The sequence below is a fragment of the Pezoporus wallicus genome, unplaced genomic scaffold (assembly GCF_028554395.1).
Source record: "Pezoporus wallicus isolate ANWC-B61680 ecotype Strahan unplaced genomic scaffold, APGP_CSIRO_Pwel_v1 contig_5069, whole genome shotgun sequence".
In the NCBI taxonomy this organism is placed as follows: Eukaryota; Metazoa; Chordata; class Aves; order Psittaciformes; family Psittacidae; genus Pezoporus; species Pezoporus wallicus.
In genome coordinates, this window is record NW_026642361.1 from 8,708,231 (window position 1) to 8,725,375 (window position 17,145).

The following is a 17,145-nucleotide window of genomic DNA, read 5'->3' on the forward strand; positions in this document are numbered from 1 at the left end:
ACTTGGAAGGAAGGATGGAAGAAGACAGAAGGAGAGAAGGGGAAGGGCAGAATTAGAACATTATACTCTGGAACACTCATTAACTCTTTAGCACTCTACAATAGCCCCTTTTTACTTTTCAAAGTTATTTTCTGTAATTATTGAGAGGCAATTCTCATTTAACCACATGCTTTTGCCTTTCCTGATAAAAGATATTAAAATAGTTTTCCATGTGGTATTGCCTCAATTTTCTCCAGAAAAGTACTTTGTATATTCAGGTATTGCAGTACAAGCTCACACATGAAAATAGTAGGCTCTAAAACATCCAAACTCAAATATTCCTGACATGCAGTCTATTGTTCATTAAGGAAAAGCTCAATATATTTTAAAGAACACAGAAAATTCGGGTATGCATACAGTTATGAGGGATGTATTAATTTATATATCTTTCATAAACTTAAATTATATTTGTAGAATAGACATAATCCATAGAATGTGCTTGTTTTAAATACATTAAATGCACTGCCAGTATTCATTTTCAGGATTTTCCAGCGGATGTTTCCTATTGTTTAAGCAATGCAGGAGGAACACATTTGTTGCCATTTTGCAAAATGCAAAATAATTTCACAGTGAGTATTCTTTATTTCTTCTGTTTTCCTTTAATTGTCTGGCATGGAGTAAAACATGTCAACAGTTCATGAACAGCACTTTTCCCCCAGTGTGATTAGGCACTCTTGGTATTTCAGCAGTGTATGGAGAAGCATCCTGCATATTCATGCATTGACTTAGGAAAATTACCATTCTTATTGGCTCCCAGCTGTTCAATGACATTATATGCCTATCCACAAACTGCAACCACTTTGGTCTTATAATTCATCATTCATTAGAACCTTAATAAAATTATCTTGTTTTTATTCCTCAGACACCAGACAAGATTTGGAAGTTTGGCAAATAGGAATGAAACAGCCTGAAGGAAATTGTACTACAATATGGAAATCAAACCTCTCAATTAAAATTCCAGCAACAATAATTTTCCAGTATCTTTTACATATAGGTCTTATTTTCTAATTTATTTTATTGTATTAGGTATTTAAATAGCTGGACCACCTTCTAGAGAATTTCTGAGCATCTGATTTAGATGCATCTGAGCATCTAGATTTAGAAAACTGAAAGAGGGTAGATTTAGACATTCTGTAAGACATTCTTTACTGTCAGTGTGGTGAGACACTGGAAGAAGGTTACCAGAGAAGTTGTGGTTGCCCCATCCCTGGCAGTGTTCAAGGCCAGGTTGGATGGGGCTTGGAGAAACCTGGCGTAGTGGAAGGTGTCCCTGCCTGTGGCAGGGGGTTGGAACTGGATGAGCTTTAAGGTCCTTTCCAACCCAAACCGTTCTATGATTCTATGATCCGTGTTTTGTTTGCTGTTTATAACAGGACCCTAAAATGGCCAGAAGTCCAAGGTCAATCCATCTTCATCACTTCTTGAAAGAGAGTATCTAAATGCACCAAAATGGCTTTCAGATTTTAAATGTAGCATTTTGTTTGAACAAAAACTGCAGCTGTAAACTTGTTTTTCAAATAGCAAGCTCTTGGCTAAGACAAAATGTTGGTTCAGGGGTTTGTAAACAGTTTCCCTCTTTTGCCTGCCAACTGCATGTTTCAGATGTGAGATTTTCCCTTCAGGCCTGTTCTCAGTCCAGGAGAGACCTCCTGGGCTGTAAGGAAATCCAATAAAACCTTCTCTGGACCCTAGAAGAAATCGTTCCTTCACTAACCTCTAAGGCCTGGATCCCCCAGGAACCTGCTTCCTGAGCCCATAGCATTTTTTCAGGATTGCAAGATCAGCTCTTGTTGGTTCTCCCACATCTTCAATACCCATGTACCCCTGAAGCCTCCCCTCCTGTGAGTACTTTGTTGTCTTTAGGAAAGGGGAGCAGCACACACGGATACCAGTGCACTGCTGGCAGGATATGGTAAAACCTCCCTTGCCACCTAGCTCCACTTCATTAAAAGAAGATGCCATTGCTGCGAGCAAAGTAAAACAAGTACCACCCATTGCATCTTGAAATACACTAAATAAGTAGTATGTTCACGGCATGAGAGCAATCATAATTACACACATAGCAAACAGCTGCCAGCTGCCTTTTGTTCAAAACCAGAATTTGCAACTGGTATAAATTACTACAAAGAAATTATGATGCATGTGGTAAAGAAAAAGATGGAGTAAGACGTATGGTGAACCCGCACCCTACTGGCCTTGCTTTATCATAGTAGATTGTTTACTTTCTTATTTTTTGTGCAGTTACAGTTCCTGTGTGAATTAGCAATTGCAACCAGTGCTTTTACAGCAGCACCTTAAAGATTCATTGCTTCAATGAGGGTAAAGCAAATCCAGGAACTTCAGCTTGGTGAATCCTCTGAAAATTTATAGCGAGTTTGTGTGCTCTGTTGTGGGTTGTTTTGTGAAACAAATCTATGCTATATATTACTGTCCTATGGTCCTGATGCTAGCTGCTACTGCAAGGGGCAGTTGCTTCACTTGCAGCCCTGGGCTACGTTTGGGATCCTCAGCACCTGCCCAGTTCAGTGCAGGCTAGACACAGCCAGCAATCACAGGGAAGTGCTACCATAGGAAGACCTCCTACGGTAGCAGCATTACGGTTATCTCACTCTGTTAACTCTATCTTCCACTGATTTCCTCGTTTTTCTCTCTCAGGAGTGTGAAGGAGTTCCACATCTCTTTTCAGACCACAAAGAAGCATCTCAGAGCCTCACTGAGCAGGGAGGAGCAAGAAGGTGACATGCAAGCAGAGCAGGATCCTCTGCTTGGTGGCTGCTTCTCACTGTCCCCATGAATTTCCTTTTTTAAAGTTAAGAACATGGCAGGCGGCATGGCTAACATGAGTGCTTACATGATCACAAGCATGGGTCTGAGTTATCTGTATTTGTGCCATAGCAAGCACCCCGATAGTATTATCTGCAATACTACTCAACATAATTTGAGTTAGAAGACCACTGTGCAAATGAATGGCGTGCATTGCCTATGTGTGTTGGGAGGTGTCTTGGAAGATGGTACAGACCTTGTCAGGCAGTTTTAGCTAATAGGTGGGTATGAAAGCAGTGACCCTACCAGCTGCGGACTGTGACATGCCAAGTTGCTGGGTCAGGAATGGCTGGCAGGAATGCTCCCCTAGATGATTCCCTCCCTGAGAATCCTTGTATGGTGAAGTGTAACACTGGATTTCTTTCCAAGGCCCCAGAGGCTATTGTTTTAGTAAATCTGAACAGGGGTGTTTTCCCCCAGAACCCATTCAGTGTAAATGTGCACTACAAGCCACTAGGGAAGACTTAAACTTTTGAATTGCTTATAATAGCTAATTTGTAGATCTATACATGGGGTTAGCTGCAATTTCTGAGCTGGTTCTATTAGACTTCATTTAATGAGACTTTTTATTGCATTATAAAACTGCAGAAACCCTTGTTTGTGCAATTTCAAGTTCTTTGTTGTTGAGACTTTGCCATAACACTGTTTTGGTGTCTGTAGTCTGTCCTATTGGTCATAAATGGGCATCAAAGGATTTTTTTTTTTTTCCTCCCTTTTTTTTTGAGTCAGTCTTTGTTCTTATAAAGGCTTTGAAAGAGTTTCTGGTATTTCTGTATAGGAGCCCTGTAGGAGAGAAAGCAATGAATGGGCTGGAAAATAAAAAACTTTCCCAAGTAGCATAATACCATGCTACCCACAAGCTGTATCACAGTGAAAATTACTAGCTGTGGAGTTTTATTAAAATATTTGATATCATTCCACTTATTATATCATATGAGAGAAAGTTCAAAGTGTCATGTTTGCATTGGCTGCCATAGAGGTGCCATTTTCTCCAACAGGCATATGTTACTCAATTATCATTATCTTGCATTTCTCCATTTTCTACACCAACCCTTAAAAACATTTCTGGCACCAAAGGCTCTGTTCAGCAGCAGGCTGGGCAGCCTCCTCCTGTACTTTCTCTAAGGGAACTGAGACCACCTGGCTTCTTCCAGGGCTTGGTCTCCACTGAGCAATGATCAGGTAGTTCCCCAACAGTTCAAGTTTCTCAAAGCCACACCGCTATTTTAAAGTCAGTGGTATTTCTTCCCCTAAACATTTTGACTGTGTCATGGTAACAGCTACTTTTAGTTCTGAATTTGTTTTCCCATGCTTCATTTAAAAAAAAAAAAAGTCAGTTTCAATTTATTCCCTTTCAATGTAAAAATCACTATTTTTAACTTTTAGTAACTATATACAGTTATACCAGTAGTTTGTGAACTGCTTTGGATCCCCTATGCAAATGTAAATTACTATACTGATTGCTAAAAAAATGTTTGTGATAACAACTGATCATATTAATTACAAAGAGGCATGTTCTGAATGTTCATAACAAAAGCAAATGTACAATATAAGCACACGTGTTGTAAGCTTTTTAGCAGGGGGTGACAACAAGAGGGGAAGCAGGAAAATTCAAATTCTCAGTACATATTGGAAAATGAAGAAGTCAGATAAAAAGTAATTAATGGCCCATTTTTTTTCTGTCAATTTTAATAGGTTTGCATGGGTGTAACCCCGATTGAATAACCAAATGTACAAATTCTTAATATTAACAGTTGAACATTTTGTTGTCCAAGCCAGGGCTAAGGAAAGGATATTTAAGATCCTTAAATGTAACCCTTAACAAATGTACTGCAAATAATTGTAGCAATTGTTACTACTATTATTATTACTACTATATTTGAAGAGTGCTGGCAGTAAAATGCAGTGGATTCAAAAATAGGTCTTCCCAAGTGCAACTGGATGATTACTTAGTTTGGTCAAACTAAGAAGAGACTTATTTCTGCTGTAGAAATCCAATGCTCCTTTTCAGAGTCATCTGATCAGCAAGTAAGTGACAATCAATCAAATTTAACTAAAATCGTGTATGCAAGTCTTTTGCCTATATAAGCAAAACACAGAAGCTTCATGGGAATTTTTTTGAAAAATAAAAATCCTCTACTCAAGTTCTGATTACCAACTAGTTCTCATAAATCATTATGCAACTTGCATATATTTATGAATGAACAGGACAATGAACATATAAAAAATAGTTCAATGAATTAATTTTATAATGGAAATCAATAGTTTGTGACTTTTTTTGCACTAAGTCTGAAAAAAAATCCAGCAGTACTATGTAGTAGTATTGAGACTTTATAATAAAGTTGAAACATGCTGCTAGTTTTAGCTCTGAGTAGTTCTGCAGGACCATTAAGGTGAGATATATACTAGCATCTAGTTTGAGAACAAAACCAATTATAAATGGATTGTGCTTCTTACCAAGAATCTACACCTTACCATGGTCCAAAGGAGAAACATAATACCTACAGATATGGATATTTCATATTAGTTTGTTCCGTACTACATTTAGCTTTACAAACCTGCTGGATTGCCTGATCCAGGAAAGCTCCTTTCACTCCATTGGTGGAACTAACCATATCATTACAGTTACAGTTTGTTGTACATCCTCTTCTGGATCAGGGCTGTTAGCACTGAATAATAGTAGTAATTAATATTAAATAGTATGTCTTCTTTATAGAAAACTCATGATAAAATACCTTATACCTCTCTAATCTGCCTCTTCTTTGAATGTTTTAAACAATTTATGTAACAGTCTTTGCTGCTGTAAAGTATAATTGTAGGTTTTCTGCCTTGACTGGTGGAAGGGTTACAATGACATTCTGTAAGATCACTATATTATCTCAAATACCTTACGCAAAGGTTCTCTCTGATCAGCTCAGTGTTCTGTATATTGTAGGAGATGCAGATAATAGTGTCATTCACATAAATTTGCATTAATGATACTGAATTTTCCTAAAAGACTAAATTTAATCTACATTTCAAAAAACGAAAAAGGTGACCAAAATTTTTCTGATATGCACTCTAGCTGAGCATCAGTTGTTAAAGCAGGTAGAAAATAAAAACCTTTTTCTTAAGATTCGGGGTAAAACTTGAAAACTGTAAACACATGTAGGCAGCTGAGGTCCTATTCATGAAGGCACTTGGAGAACATCTGCATGGCTATGTGCTTTTATGGTCCAACTCCCCTGCTTTTGCTGGCCCAACATCATCTTTCATACCCCTAGTGCAGAGCCTGCTCATAGCTTTTGAGAGCTATTCCTCCCTCATGCTGCAGTTACAAAGATTTGGTGTTAGGGATGCTGGGGCATGTAGTGTCTCAAAAACTTGCAGCCATTTTAGGAATTATTTCTTATTGTGTAAAACTCAAGTCCATCTTTTCCGTCCCTGTAAAGTGTCAATGGCTTTAATTCAGCTCTAGCCGTACTTGAGGCACCCCTAAGATTGCATTCTAGTTCTTTTTCCTTTCCTCCATCTCACTGCTGTTAATTCCAGCTGACTATGCTTGTCAAGAGCTCATGCAACAGGCAGATGTTCTGTGAGATGCTAGATCCTGCACACCTTTCAGGTGTAAGGTCTGTTCAGAAGGAGACGGGTCATAGTTCTCCATAGCATGGAGAACTGAGGTGACAAGCAGTGGCAGATATATTTAATGATCTGGCCCTAAGCCTCCAGGAACAGAACACTTACTGCCTGCAGTAGGAACAGTTGCCAGTAGAGCTGCTGATCCCTAACTGTCATGTAAGTTCATGACTGGTCCAGTACTGGCAAATCATAATTTCTGGGCTAGCAAGTATGCATAAGACAATCAATCGTGTGACTTGTGTGTGGATAATGGGTACAACTAATGTGCCTGCAATTGCAGCTGGCTTTCCAATAATGGGCTTCCCAAAGTGTGCTGAGTGTCATTAATGGTATTCGTGGCTGCAGGTCGTTTGCCAGAAAGAGTAAGTAAATGCATTTATCAGAATTTGATGCAGACAAGCATCAAAATGAAATATGCAGGAAAGGCACATGACAAAAGCGTATCCACCTTGGGAATTCCAGGGGCCAAACTGAGTTTGTTTTGCGTGGTTTATTCTTTAGTACTGTCTTCAGGAGACAACAGGGTGAACCTTGACAGGCTGCTGAGCAAGGAGCTGATCCTCAGCTTTTAACTAGCAGGATGTTTCCTTGAAAACCAAGATTCGATTCATTTAAAATTCTCTGGGGGAAAAAGCTGTAGACAGAAAAGAACTGGCAGGAAGTTTACATGCTGCCAGTGTGATATATTCAGCACAAAATGCACATCTAACTCAGGTGACCACTTTCTTCCATTACTAACATTGGGATGCACAGAAGCATTGTTCAGTGTAAAACAGCTCATGTGAGTAAGAGAATGCAATTAAATTAACTTGAGCTAGGCACCCATGCAAGCTTTTCCTGTGGCACAGAAATAGGTATTACAGAGTTATCATTGCCTAAAAGGATTTATTTGTAAAGTCTTGCGTAAGACAGGGAGAAGCATACATATTCCACTCGATGATGCAAATGTTGTTGAATGTTATTCCTGAGAAGCCAGTGATACTCAGAAAAAACTAGGAATTATCCCTCATTTTGAAGCACATTTCTGGAGCAAATCCAAACCATCAGCTGGATTTTTATGACTCCTGCAGGACTCTGAAAAATCCCACATTCATCCCTAGGACTTTTTACTCACAAAGAGATAGCACTATAAGAGAAAAAAAAAAAATAAAAGGTTAGAAAATGGCTTATTGTGGCCTGCAGAGTAGAGCAATCTACTACGTTATTCCTCTGACCTGCAACTTTGCAGAATTCCAGTGCTGGCAAAACACCATCTGGAGGATCACAACTACAATGTTAAGACTCAGAGACGCTTGTATTTTTTTTTTCACTCATAATGGAAAAGCTGGTAGAAAATGCTGGACATCAGGGGTAGTAGGTAAGATTTAGGACATGGATGAAACACAATCATCTGGAGTTTTATTTCATTCCATAGCACTTGAAAGCCCAGGTTTCTTTTAAGAAATGGCAGAGGTTAGGTGAGTAACTGCCAGAGTAATGTTTTAAAAGTAGAACTATAGCTTCTAAACCACTTCATTGTCTCGAAAGCTCTTTCCTGGCTGTGTATTGTCCAGCAACTCCTGGGACAGTTTTCAGCACCTGCTCCCTCTTGGTGCCTGCTGGGCTGACATCCACAGAGTCTTGTCCTTCTCCTCTGAATCTGCCTTGGGCAGTGCAGTTGCTCAGCCTGCATGCCCCAAAGGCATCTTCTGGAAGCTTTTGCCATCTCTCTGGCTGGAGATCTTTATTTTATAATGCTTAGAAATTCACATGCACAACTCACATTTTTCTTTAGAAATGCAATTAAATAAACTCCCAACATTATTTAAGTACTATGGAAGGAAGAAAAAATATTTGGATAAACATGTCTCTTCTTGAAGAAAGGACACAAGACTGTGGTTTAAAGATGCAGGAAATCAAATTCAGTGCTCCCCAATAACAAAACAATCAGTGGTCACATGATTCAAACCTAACATAAACCCAGTCTGACACTTCTAACTTGGCAAAATGCTTTTGGTTTGTTGACATCATGCTTTTGGGTTTTGTTCTGTATCATAGAATCACAGAATGGTTTGGACTGGAAGGGACCTTAAAGATCATCCAGTTCCAACCCCCCTGCCATGGGCATGGACACCTTCCACTAGAGCCGGTTGCTCCAAGCCCCATCCAACCTGGCCTTGAACACTGCCAGGGATGGGGCAGCCACAGCTTCTCTGGACAACCTGTGCTAGCACCTCAGCACCCTCTCAGTCAAGAATTTCTTCAAAGTATCTAATCTAAATCCACTCCCTTCCAGCTTAAAGCCATTCCCCTCATCCTATCACTACAAGCCCTTGTAAACAGCCCCTCTCCAGATTTATTGTAGGCACCCTTTAGGTACCGTAAGGCTGCTCTAAGGTCTCCCTGGAGCCTTCTCTTCTCCAGGCTATCAGGTATCACCTGTTCCGTAGTAAGCAGCAAGAGCACTGCTAGCAAAAGCAACTCTTTATCATATCCTCTCAATTCAGCAAAAATCCAGGATATGTCTGCTCTTCATTTGGATCACTGGTACTGCTCGGTGATCCTGCCACGTGCAATGGCAGCATTTCCGATGACGGGACCACAGCTCAAGTGCAATCAAGAAAAAGCCAGTAGCTGCAGCTCTCATCAATGGGGTTTTAACCAAGGGGTTTTCATGAGTATCAAGAGACGTGTTCTGCTTGATGCAGCAACACAAAGTCAAGGCAGAAAAAGGCCGTGTCAGGAAACAGAAATTAAATCCAGGAAACCCTTCAAATCTCCATCTAAATGAAGGGCTCATGGGTAGTTGTTTGACCATGTAAAATTACGTAATTCCTAGTTTCTATAAATGTGAGGGAACGACAGACAATACAAAAATAATCACACCATATCTGCTAGGCAGGAGGAAGCTCATATAGCAGTCCACCCCCAGACGTGTCTGGGGAAAGAAAAAAGCTTCACTTATATTACTATCATTATTTAAAAATAATATGCAAGCCTGGCACTTTGAATTTTTATAGCGGTGCTTTTCTGTAAAAATTAAAAGGAATATTTAATCGCCACAGCAACAGTCTCCTACTAGGACATGGCTGTGTCACAAATCATTTTAGTGGTGAGATTCGAGGTCTTTTGGTCAAAAGGTCGTAAGGAATTGGCTGTAATAATGACAGAAATCCGACCTGTCACAGCCGGGTTCGGGAGTCTACGGTGCAAATTCTCGTAGATTTGATCAAGGGCTGTCAGTGCCCCTGAGAGCTTCCCTCGATTTTAACTCTTTAATTCCTAGCTTTCGCACGTGTGGGTGCCAGCCGGGAATGGGGAAGGAGCTCGTTTTAATACCCCATCCACGCAGCAGGAGCCGCTGGCCGAGGCGAGGGCCGGGCAGGACGGCTGCACACGGCAGCCAACGCCTCTCCCCGCGTTCCGGGCGCCTGGAGGGGCCCAAACTCAAGACCCGTCCATACGTGAGGACACGGCGGCCCCGGGGCGCGCGTTTCACGGCCCGCAGGCGCTGACACGCGGGTCACCGCCACAGCCGCACCCGCAGCCTCCCGCCCCTCTCCGCCCGCGGTGAGGGCACGGCGGCGCAAAGAGCGGCTCCCTGCGGCCTGCTCCCGGTGCAGCGACGGCAACAGCCCCTGTCCCGCCCCGTCCGTCCCGCGCCACCTGGCCCCGCCGTGCCACAGGGGCCGCACGAGGATCGCCCGCGGGCCTTCCATTGCGCGGCCGCTGGCTTGGGCGGTCCTACCTGCCAGCGGCGGGGCGGGCCGGGGCCGGGCTCCTATCCGCACCTCCCCATCCCGCAATCCCCCCCGCCCGTCCCCCTCCCTCCGGTCCCCGGCTAAACCGGAGCTAGCCCGCCCCACCCCGCGCCCTCCCTCCCGTCCCCAAGCCGCCGGAGCTCTGCCGTCTCCCCTCCCCCGTCTTCCCTTCTTCCCTCCCGCCGCGCAGCCGCCGCCCCTCCGCTGCTGCCCGCCGGAGCAGCCGACTTCCCCCCGAGCGCGGGTCGCTGCCGCCACCGCCTCCTCGCCCTGCCATGAGCCGCCCCCCGCTGCCGCAGCGCTGAGCGGGGAGCGCGGAGCCATGCCGGGCTGGAAGAAGAACATCCCCATCTGCCTGCAAGCCGAGCCGGAGCGAGGTGAGCGCGGAGCACGGGTGGCGGCAGACGCAGCGAGGGAAGGAGGGCGGGCGAGGGAGACCCTCCCCTCGCCTTCCCCATCCCCGGGGCAAGGCGGTAGCCGTCCCGCGGTGGGACGGGCTGGCGGCCCCGCGCCTTCCATCTTGCTCCGCCGCCGCGGCGGGAGCGGGGGGCGCGGGGTAGCGGGAGGAGGGGGAGGTGGGCACCCGGGGTTGGGGGGACGACACCGGGCCGGGCCCCGCAGCAACTAACTTTTCTCCGGGTACCGCCGCCCGCGCTCCTCCCCCCCCCCGCGTCCCGGACCAGGCTCCTGAAGCCGGAGGGCATGAGCCGGGAAGGAAGGGAAGGAGCTTCGAAGTGAAACTTCCGCGCGTGTGGCTCAACCCCCGGACCGCCACTCGTGGCCGAGGCGCGGGGCTGGACCTGTCCCATCCTTTCCCGGGGGGCGCCGGCACGGCCGAGCCGCGAGCCCCGTCCGCAAACTGGTGGCGATCGCGCCTTGGCGTCGAGCGTTGCCCGCGGGAGCTGCCCCGCCGGTCCCGCCGAGGAGTGGTCTCGGGTCACTCAGCCGTGGTCGGTACCGGCAGAAGGCAGGTAGTTTGTGGTCGCTTTTCAGAATAAACCCTCTGCTTATTCTAATAACAAGGTAACTTTGGTGTTTCTTCAAAGAGGGTTTCTGGCGTGGGAAATTGGCATGTTACTGCTGTCCTCAGCCTGTGAGTCAAAGGAGAAAAGGCTAGTACACCGGTTACGCTTGTGAACTCTTAGGTATGCGCGTCATATCTTTGATACACAGGTCATTAATTCCACGGTAGCATATGGAGACCTGGAGAAGAACGTCTGGTTTTGGTTGCTGCGGTATTGGATAGATAGCTGTACAGCTAGGGACAAAAATTCCCCGACTGTTAAAAAGCAGGAGGTTTTGTGTGCTGTGTGGAGGAAGTATTGTAGCTTTGTGTTGGAAGTGCAGGTCTGTGGCAGAACTGCTGCTCTGCTTCTGACTGGTAAATGCTATCCCTAATGGGAAGTTCATCGCAAGCGTATGACATCATAAAAATAGTTGCTGAAATGGGAGCGGGTATTTCGGCTGTGAAAAACGAGGTTTTTAGTCTTTTGCCTTACTAGATACCATCATTACTAAAATCTGTCGTAATATTTCTTAATGTCAGGAATCTGTGGAGCTGCGGAATTGCAGAAATAGGATGGATGACAGTTGCCAAAATATGTTGGATGCTTTTACAGATGAGAAAACTTTAGAAAGGGTCTAATCTAGCTATGTCAGAAACTGGAAAGATTTTCTCATTTCGTTCTGCATAAAGGTTGTCATGAGCTGTAGCATGTGGTCACAGTAATGGTTTTGCTCTGATGGGTTTAATGCCACTTAGAATGCTGATCTGTTAGCAGTTTTTGTTTATTCTTATTCTTTTATCTTTCATCTTCATTGTGAAGCTGGATAGCTTTATGTGTTAACAGTCTTATCACTGATGCTTTTTTTTTTATTGTATTCCTATTGCATAAATAAAAAGGCTCTTCCCTGCCTAAAGTAAATTATTACCTTCTAAAGTATGTTGCATTGTATATTGCTCAATTTTAGCTAGTAATTTAGCAGGATTCCAGTTACTGGAGCTTTTCTGCTTTAGGCTTGGAAAAATATGAAATGGTCAAAATAGTGAATCAATGTTGAATGTAATAGTCCTTGAGCATGAAGAATAGATGAAATAAAGCTTTCAAACTAGCCAGAAAAATGGCCTATGCAGTAATGAAATGAAGGTGCATCTTTAGCTAATGTAGGAGTTTAGTATGGCATTGAGTTAAAAGGCAGTTACAGATACAGTTAAATTCTGGTTCAGAGCCAGTTGTGCTAACATCCCCCCCTTCTGTTTCTAGAAAATATTTCCATTCAGTTACTCTGCAGAACACTTTTTGTACATCCTGCTATCAGCAGACTCTGGCAAATGTAAATGCTGTTATTTTATACTAACATGGTAGCCGGTCGTTTCTGTGATTTAGATATGGAATAATATTGGATGTGAAATGTTTAGTGATATAAATTTTACTTATGTCACATATACAAGTGCACTCATATATAGGATATAAAATATACATTTATCCATCCATCCCAAACACATGTTTATATTGGATAAATAGTACTTATATAGGATATAAGAATAAGAAACATTTAATGTGTGTGTATTTTCTTTGATTTTTATGTACCTATAATCTGATTGCTTAAACCAGTGTTTTCCTCTAGCGAGAGCAGTTAGGCTTTATTCAGCCCCACGAACACCAGCAGGACTGACTAGTATTGATTTTGCTATATAACAACGTGAAACTGCTCCGTTAATTTAGTGCTGAAGTTTCTTGGTGGTGAGTACTCCCAAAGCAGACTGTAAAAAAAGAAAAAGGAAAAAAAATAACCTAACTAAAAGACCTCAACCCACACCAGAAGAAATCCAAACCCAACCACAAACCAAATTAAACCACTTGTTTTAAGTGAGTAGCTTAATAATTGGGGTTCATCCATGTGCCTCTTGCTGGCTTTCCCTTTCAGTCTCAGCTTTACTGTCTCCGCAGTCCATACCCACCCTTCCCTGTCATAATAAACTGTTACTGTGCAGCTTTACTTTCAAGTCTAGTTGTAGCAGTAGGTTTGAACTGGAAGAGAAGTCATCACTGAAGGTGCTGGGAAAAGCAGGAAGGCAAAGGTTTCCCTATGGTGAGCTGCAAGTGCTTAATACAGACTGTCTTTCTCCAGGCTTTTTCCCCTCTTTCCCCATAGGCTTCCTTTAGCCTCTGTGTCCTGTGCGTGCACCTGTATAGAGCTGATCAGTCCCCTGTGTCCTCAGCTGCGGAAAGGATAGAAGTTGTGGGTGCTGAGATGTGAGGCTTCAGAGGTGGGAGGTGGGTGGACTTGTCGGAGAGGATGTGAGGGCTGTGTGGAAATTTCCCTGTATTCCTGAGACACTGCAGCAATAAGGGTTCACTAGGTGCTGATACTCTCATCTTGTCTAAACCAATGCAGCGTTGCTTTGGGGAGCACCTCAAGGCTGTTGTGTCTTCCCTGGTGCTCAGTTCATTGGTATGGCAGGAACTGGATGGTGGTGCTATTGCAGCGGCCTGTTTCAGGTGTGAGGACTCAAAAAACTATCTGAAGAACTGCGTTGTTTCAATATCAGAAGCTGTTGGGATATTGCAAATGCTGATACTCTTGTGCAGACACAGCAGGTTTGCTCCAAGCAAGATTATTTTAGTATATTGGTATCCTTGATTCCCCCTTCCTTGCTTCAGAGTCCCCTTTCCGTGCTGAATGCCTACCTCAGCCTGTTGCTCCTACAAGTCATGCACTGGAATGGAGGTTATCCAAAAACTTGACAGAACCAGGATTTTGCTAATGGAAATTGGCTGTTCTAACTGAAATGAAGTAGCAGAGAAATAGTCAACACTGTTGGTTCACCTTGGCAATAATTGATACCTTGAGTGAAGGAGAATAACCTAGGGTAATGTTTCAAGCATTGGAGTGTGCCTGTGCACGTAGGGTTTAGCATTTGTGAGAGTGCTGCTTTGTGCAGAAGGTTTTTTTCCAAGGGGTGGCAATCAGTGGTATTTCAACAAGTATTTTTAGATGTCTTCACTGTGGAAATTATGTGGAATACTTACGTCAACTGAAAAATCACATTGTGCTGTTCTTTAGAGGCTGAGACCATATTTAAAATAGGAAGTGGATAGCTGCTTTTTTGTGCACACTGCAGCAGTTACTGGGTTTCTACTGCCTGCTCTGTAATCGAGCAGTGCTCTGCAGTGGCTGTGTCACTTCTGTTCTCCCACCACCATGATTATCACAAGGAGTCCTCTCCTTTAGGGGACAGGAATCGTGCTCTGTGTTGAGTAGAACAAATGTAACGTATGCCTGATGCAGTAAACCTTGTCATTTCAAAAGTGACACGTGAAGACTTACCAGTATTAGACAGTGCGATTAAAATTCAGGTCATGCTTACCCCTCCCCAATTTTCTGCCTAAGATGCTAAATCAAATCTTGTTATAAACCGCCTAAAACACTTTTTGAGGTGACATCTAAGCAAATACTTTGAGAAGAAAAATGTTCCTGGAATTAATTTTGTTCAATATTCCTTCCAATCAAGTTAAATGGAAGTATTTTATGGAACTCCTGTTTCAACTTTATAGCTGATCAGGTTTGACAGGAGTATGAAAAATAGTATTTGTATATCTTGTATGTTCACTATGGAACTGCTTGAGATCCCTTAATGTACATGGTTATTAATTTTAAGAATGCATCTAAGTATACTTTGGTCTTGATTTAAAAAAAAAGTATTATGCCTTTCATAGTTGTTTTGCCTCTATGCTTAACATGGTAGCCCAGTTATATTGAGGAAGAAGGGAAGACTGTCTTTGGTTTCTGCTCTTCTGTCTTCACAGTTCCCGACAGTTAAAGTAGGTGAACTTTAGGAATTTTAAAGACAACATTAGGAAATGTTTTAAAGCCCAGGACTCAAGGATAAAAAAATATGCAAGTATTTTGTGACTCTTGCCTCGAATACAAAACTAGTGTGTTCTCATGGAGGATGTTCCGACAGCAAGCATCTGTCCCTGAGGTTATTGCTGCGTGAGCTTGTCTGCTTATCTTAAACTGGAAGAGAATCGGTTTCTCAGATAAGGGAGAGCTATGGGCTTGTTACTGCACTTAATAGTATTATTGTGGGTTAGCAATACACATCTGATCAAATGAGGTGGCCTTAACAGAGGATTTGCTTCATACTCTTTCCAGGTGCATGTTAAAAATTAGCTTAGATTTTCAACACAAAAGGCTGAGCATGACTGTTCGTTGTATTTTAAGCTCTGGCCTGTTAAGGCCAGAGGAATCTCTTGCTTCTTGAGCTTAAGTGGGTCCTCAGAAAACGAAGAAAGTGAGAGGTAGAGACCTAGGATTGGAAACCTTGTGCAAAGGCTTTCTCTTTGCCTCTATCTGTTTTCTCACTTGTGTCACATGCCTCCTGAAAAGTTAAAGTATAAACCGTATGGCAGAAAACCTTTTGTGACGAGACTTACTGTGGAGTTCAGACGGGTTATCTAGTGCATGAACAATTGGGACTTTTGGTCAGTTATACTGTGCAAAGCATGCTGTAGTTGCTTACATTTAAGGTGAAGACCATGTGAGTAACAGTGGTAAGGACAAAAATAGAAGGAAACATCACTCTATCTGACTGCAGAAATAACATCAGAAGCTGGCTAAACTAGCTGCCTTCTGGTCCTCCAGTAGCATCTGAAACTATAACTAAACTTTGAATTGGAAAACACTAATAATAAGACATATTGATAACAAAATACTAATTACAGATGGTCTATATCTTGCCTTTGTCAGGGCTTCTGTCTCTTTTCACCTCAGTCTAACTGAACCGCATCTTGGACAGTTGGTCTTTATTTGCTAAATGGAACACTGGTAAAGACCATTTGCCAGCTGGGATAAGATGACACTCTAGAGCTGATTTTCATCAGCATGCAAAGAACACAGGTGCTGTCAGTTTTTTCATTCTCTTAAAACCAGCTGGGACCAGGAAAGCTCTAACATGGGTAGAAAAGAGGCAGCAATTGCTCCCTGGTGTCCTCTTAGCATCAAAGGAACTGAGAATAAGCAAAAAGCATCTATATCTCCTGTGATCTGCGCAGCCAAATTAACAGCATTTTATGACCTGAAGTATTAAAATAATTTGATGAATGTTACAGATTCTTCATGAAGATATGGTCTTCAGTGATTGCGACATGTAGAATTTGGAGCACTAGCAATATTTGGCAAAGATGGGCACAGTTGTTTTTGCAGGTATCTGGGAGCCATGTAGGGTATAAGCTCTAAACACAAGTTTTTGATCAGAGCTTCCTCTGCCCTGAAATATTAGACATAACCTGAAACACAGAAGCTTCAGTGTTAGATCCTTTAGTAATTTAGGTGTAGGCAACTTTTCTTGAATCTCAGCACATATCTATATCCCTATTATGTGTTGTTTTTTGTTTGATTCGAAATTACCAAAGCAGCCACTGCTCAGGGTTCTCCGTGAAGAGCTGCCAGGACTGTTGAGTTCAAGTGGCTGCAGTAGGCATTGCTCATATCTGAGCCCTGTTTAATCATGCTGGTGCTTTTGAAAAAGGATGTGCTGAGTCAGCAGTTGTGTATAAGGGTCTTATGATTGTGGGTGTGAAATTCTGTGTTGTTTGGATGTTTTTCACAAGCCATTTGGGTGGCATTCAAGCACATAGAAATGTCAAGAATACTGACCGTCCTGACTTATGCAAGAACAGCCTAACAAGATGTGTCAGCATCCTGTGTGGGTGAGGGCACGGTGATCACCTGCTTTGCGATTCAGTCCGGCAAGATGAGTGTGACACCCTGTAAAATTCAGGGTAAAATAGTAACATTTGTGTTGCATGCAAGTAATCTTGATTATTGAATCACTGCACTGATTTTTTCCTTCCTTCTTCATGCTGGGGCAGACTGTGCTGGGTGACTGGGTAACACAAACCATTCTGGCTTGTCC

At 42.9% G+C, this 17,145-nt stretch overlaps 1 protein-coding gene across 2 annotated transcripts in view; it reads left to right on the forward strand.

Moving 5' to 3' along the window:
* The first annotated feature begins 10,346 nt into the window (after positions 1–10,346).
* GRIP1 (glutamate receptor interacting protein 1) overlaps positions 10,347–17,145 on the forward strand; it is a 322,599-nt gene continuing 315,800 nt past the window's right edge. For both annotated transcript variants that reach the window (XM_057429476.1, XM_057429479.1), the window contains exon 1: positions 10,347–10,600. In XM_057429476.1, the coding sequence (XP_057285459.1) occupies positions 10,546–10,600 (55 nt within the window). In that variant the 5' untranslated portion in view covers positions 10,347–10,545. The remainder of the gene's footprint in view (positions 10,601–17,145) is intronic.